Genomic DNA, 5,305 nt, shown 5'->3' on the forward strand with positions numbered 1-5,305 from the left:
CGTGCTTTCTCAGTACAGAACCAAGAGGAAGCAGATATAAAGAGAAGAGGAGGGGGCCTAGAACTGAGCCCTGTGGGACACCACACAAGAGGGGAGCGGAGGACGACGCATAGTCACCAAGGCTGACACAAAAAGTTCACCCCGCCAAGTAGGACCTGAACCACTCCAGTGCAGTGCCACTAATGCCCACCCAGTGCTCCAAACGAGAGAATAAAATGGCATGATCCACGGTATCAAACGCAGCTGTCAAATCTAAAAGCACAAGAACAACACAGTCCCCAGCATCAGTCGCTAAAAATATGTCATTAAAAACTTTTAAAAGGGCTGATTCAGTGCTATGAAAGGGTTTAAAACCAGATTGGAAAACCTCTAACACATTTTGCTTTTCCAGGAAGGCCATTATTTGGCTGAAAAGGTAGTTTGGAGATAGGCCTGTAATTTGCAAGAACCGTAGGATCAAGAGCAGGTTTTTTAATCAGGGGTTTGACTACTGCATGTTTAAAATCTTTAGGGACAACACCTGACATCAGACTATGGTTTACCAGCTCAAGAACCAAAGGACCAACTGTAGGTAACACCTCTTTTAAAAGTCGAGGAGGGGCGGCATCATTTGGAGACCCAGCAGGCTTAAAACGACCAACAGTCTCCTTTAAAAAGGACAGAGTCACAGGCTCAAACCTGTCAAAGACGGCAGAGCAGGAAACAGAGACTGAGAGGTCGTGAGCACGAGGACAGATCTGAGCCCTTGTGGAGGAGACCTTCTCAATAAAAAAGTGTAAAAAGTTTTTACAGGCTTCTGATGAGGGCTCGATACAGTCAGTATGTGGTGCATTAAGAACAGAGTTAATAGTTTTGAATAAAACACGCGTGTTGTGACAGTTTGACAAAATAATGTCAGATAAGTGTTTTCTTTTGGCATCTTTTACAGTTCTTTGATATTGACACCAACAGCTCGGGTCAAGTCGTTCAGCCAGGGCTCAGATTTAGTTTTAGGCAGTCTGGATTTTAATGGCGCCACAGTGTCCAAAGCAGTCCGACAGGTAGAATAAAACCACGAGCTCAGTTCCTCAGTCTGGCTGCATAAAAAATCCAGGATCTTACAGATCTGGTCAAAGACTGTTGAAAAGTGTTCAGCAGTGGAGGAGTTAAAAACACGACAGTGCTGAGATTTAACTGAGGCACAGGCGAAAGGAACTCCAAACATCACAGGACTGTGGTCAGAAAACATCACAAATCTCTATGTTAAAAACAGAAAAGCCATGAGATAAAACAGGATCAAGCGTGTGTCCACGTTCATGTGTGGGACCAGTCACACATTGCACCAGATTAAACGAATCAATAAGGTTTAAAAAGCCCTTCGCCATGGGCATATCAGGACAACACACGTGAATATTACAATCCCCAACAATAAGAACACGATCATATTTTGGCACGAATTCAGCCAAGAAGTCAGCAAAGTCACCCACAAAGTGCTTATTGTATTTTGGAGGCCGATAAACACAACACTGTGTGAGAGCAGCCCAGCTCGAACACAGACAGTTCAAAGCTGGTGAACGACGGGGTTGATAGCTGCTTACATTTAAAATGACTTTTAAAGATCGTAGCTATTCCTCCTCCTCGGCCCCACAAACGCGAGGAATTAAAATAGCAGCAATCATCAGGTAGAAGATCTGAGAAGATGCTGCACCGGCGCTCAGCCACGTCTCGCACACACAGAGAAAATCCAGTCCTCGGGATGTGGAAAAATCCTTCAGGATAAACGTTTTGTTCGCTGGGACCTAGCATTTACCAGGCCAATCCTGGCGGTAAGCGGCGGATCCCCGTTGCTAGCCGTCCTAGAAGCCCGACACAGAGGCCGCAGGTTCCGCAGATTCACACCACGCCGGCGGGGGCGAGAAGAGCAGGGTTTTAGGAACTGGAACATCCCATCCAGGCCGATGACCGGTACCAGCCAGGTACCAACAGGTTCCAACGATTGCCGAGAGAAACAGAAGTTTGGCACCGCTCCTTGTTTTCTGGATAAGGGCTTAAGAGAAAACCTTAAAGAAGCTTTCAGCTTGTAGCAGCTGTCTGGCGAGGAAGGAGCGGCTAGCGGGTCCAGCGAGCGTGTGGTGTGGGGGTTAGCCAAATAACCCGAAGCCAGTCGGTTAAATCCAATAACAGCCCTTTATTCGCTGTCAGCAACATTACACCTTATAAGCCAGGTCTCCACGGCTGTACTCGTTTGTGCATGCGCGGAGATTGGTATCGCCGCCGCCAGCTTGTCACAACAGTAAGGTTTCTTTTGAGGGAATAGAACATGAGCAGCATAGAATGGCTGCCGCTAACAACACACACCCACTAGGAGACCCCGGCGACGGCACTTATGCCGGAGCGGTGGATCTGGAACACGGCACAGGTGAGCCGGGATCTCCGATATCAGCGGGGGCAAAGTTTTATGTCCAGCTTGGTTCCACTTTGCTCAACCTTTGGCAGAAGGTCGGAGGTCCAAGCCACACACACCGGCGCCATCTTGAAAAAGGATTTTACTCCAAAAAAAATTGTTTTTACTCCAAACTGTGGAAGGGGAGTCAGACTCAGGCTACGTCCACACGTACCCGGGTATTTTTGAAAACGCAGATTTTTCTATGCGTTTGCACCTTTCGTCCACACGTAAACGGCGTTTTCGGTCACTGAAAACGGAGATTTCTAAAAACTCCGGCCAGGGTGCAGATTTTTGAAAACTCCGTTTTTGCGTTTACGTGTGGACGAGAAAAACGGAGAAAACGCAGCGTCAAAGGTGTGCGCCTTTTTTGACGTCACACTGTGCGCCACGTTATTGTTTCGGTGAAATGAATTTCTACAATACTGTTAATTCTACTCTCTCTCTCTGCAGTGTTTAAATGCTTACATATACACACAGTTACTGTCCCTCCACACATACGACTCGGTTCTGCTTCTATGCCCCAGCTTTGTTTACTTTTTCCCACCGAGGCTTCTAGACTTCTGATTGGCCAACATTTCGGCACGGTTAGGAATATATCGCCACCTGCTGCTTTGGCATGTTCATAGCAGCGTTTTCCTTCATTTCTGCCTTTATGTGTGGACGGGATTATTTTTTAAAAGGAAAACGGAAAATCTGCGTTTTCAAAAATACCCGTGTACGTGTGGACGCACCCTTAGTGTCGTCAGGGGATGAGGTGGAGAAAGGCCAGATGTAGGGGGGGTAAGGTGAACGCTTAGGGGACGTATCCATGTCCTTTTTATGTTTGGCTCCGCCCTTCACAATATATGTGCGTGCGTGTATGTTGGCTGTTTTCCATTAGGTACGAATGCAGACGGTTTGAGCCAATAAAGCGCTGCTTAGCATCCTCAGCTGTTCGTCGTTGATGGCCTTGTCTTTGTGTGATTGGAGCAGGGCATCACGGCTCATGATGTTTCCATGTTACCGCTATGTAACATGCTGTTCACTTTATCTTTCATGGTGATTTTGTAGTCTCAGCCACTTCATTTATTTCTTATTTAATAAGCAAGATGTTAATTTGGTCATTTAATATCCCATCAGAGTCAAGCAGAGGGGGTTGAGGGCAGAGCTAAGTCCCACACGAGTGGGCAGTGTGCTTCATGTCCTCCGGCCTAGTCAGAGATGGCACGTTGACCAGCAGATCAAACTCAGTCAGAGATCTTCATTTTTCTGTGGATGAATGGTGTAAGGGTACCAAACTCTCGTCCTGAGCCTGGTCTCTCTCCTCCTCAGGTGGGTTTACTTCTCAACAGCTTCACCATGAAGTTTTACTTCTGCCGAGCTCATCATCGGGTATCCAGCAGCCTGACGGTCTACCTGAAGAACCTGACGGCCGCTGACTTCCTGCTCTGTCTCAGCCTACCCATCCGCATCACCAACTACGCCAGCGCGTCCGTCACCATCCGTGTGCTCTACTGCAGCATCGGGGCTTCTGCACTCTTCCTCAACATGTACGCCAGCATCCTCTTCATGGGGCACATCGCTGCCAACAGGTAGTAAACCTTTAGTGACATCAGACTGTGGTCTCGGCGGTTCTGTCACCAGATTAATGGCCGTAAACACCAATGTACGTCTTCTGCATCTTACAACAAGCATCACTGTGACCGCTTATTGAAATTCTTTATTGCATTTCTTCAGGTATCTGAAAATTGTTCATCCTTCAGGAACTCACGTCCTACAGACGGTACGAGCCGCCCACATCATCTCCGGGGTCACCTGGGTATTCCTCCTGATCCCTGCGATCGTTTACATCATCCTCTTTGTCATCACCCAGAATCTGACCTCTAACTCCACCCACTGCGATTTCCAGGTCAGCCTGCTGGATACAATAGTCCACGTCAGTGCAAACATCATCTTTATGTTGGTCCTCGTATCCCTGGTCTTCTTCTACCACAGCACCTCCCGCAGGGTGTTGCAGGCACAGCAGAGGCAGCTGGCCTCCTCGGGCTCCAGAAAGTTAGTGAAGTCTCGCAGGAACATTTTAGTGCTGGTCAGCATCTTCTGTGTTTGCTTCGTCCCGTATCACCTGGTTCGGCTCCTCTATACTTTTCAGTGGAACTGCTCTGTGGAGCAGGTGCTATACAACCTGAAGGAAGCGACGACAATAGTGTCAGTTCTCAACATCTGTCTGGATCCGCTCGTTTACTTTTTCCTTTCTAAGGCTTTTCGGGCCCAGGTGAGGCGGAGGACGCTGTCCAGAAGGAAACGGCCTGACATCCGACAAATGAACAAGGAAAGCGAGAGCAGCGAGGAGGCAGCTGAGCAGCAGCAACAAGCCTAACAGTGAACTGTGAAGAAACAGCCTGTTATAACACACTCAGATTTGCTCTTTGTTTTTAACCTCAAACACTCGACGTGGTGCCAGCGACCAGTGTCTGAAAGACTGATTCAAACTTTCAAAAGAACCAAGAGGATGTTTTATTTTAAAGGATACATGAAAGGAGATTATGTCCTTATTGCTTTTGCTTTTTATAATATAATACCTGCAGGTTTCCTAAATGGTCGTTTATAGTTTTATTTCATTTTGTTTTGCTTTTAGAAAACATTTAAAGTTCATAAGGTCACGTGTGCACCGAATCCTCCCTCCAGTAATCCTGAGCTGCTGCTTCTTCGTTCACTTTGTGTTCACACAGCAGCACTGTACATATTAAACCCTCTGTTTGCACACAGCTCTATGTGCGCTGCGTCTTTTGTCTTAGTTGTATATAAAGATGTTTGTATGTCTGTGGCACGTCTGTGCTGAGACTGTGAAAACAAACAGGAAATAGGTCAGAGTGGAAGTGTGGCCACTGTGTGTGTGTG

At 47.2% G+C, this 5,305-nt stretch overlaps 1 protein-coding gene across 2 annotated transcripts in view; it reads left to right on the forward strand.

Annotated features, from left to right (window-relative positions):
- Positions 1 to 4,926, forward strand: part of LOC102206589 (P2Y purinoceptor 14-like) — an 18,412-nt gene extending 13,486 nt beyond the window's left edge. For both annotated transcript variants that reach the window (XM_005737501.1, XM_005737500.1), the window contains 2 exons: positions 3,737 to 3,996; positions 4,142 to 4,926. In XM_005737501.1, the coding sequence (XP_005737558.1) occupies positions 3,737 to 3,996; positions 4,142 to 4,784 (903 nt within the window). In that variant the 3' untranslated portion in view covers positions 4,785 to 4,926. The remainder of the gene's footprint in view (positions 1 to 3,736; positions 3,997 to 4,141) is intronic.
- Positions 4,927 to 5,305: the final 379 nt, after the last annotated feature.

Source organism: Pundamilia nyererei, unplaced genomic scaffold, assembly GCF_000239375.1.
Source record: "Pundamilia nyererei isolate P.nyererei 1_Seehausen unplaced genomic scaffold, PunNye1.0 scaffold00076, whole genome shotgun sequence".
Taxonomy (NCBI): domain Eukaryota; kingdom Metazoa; phylum Chordata; class Actinopteri; order Cichliformes; family Cichlidae; genus Pundamilia; species Pundamilia nyererei.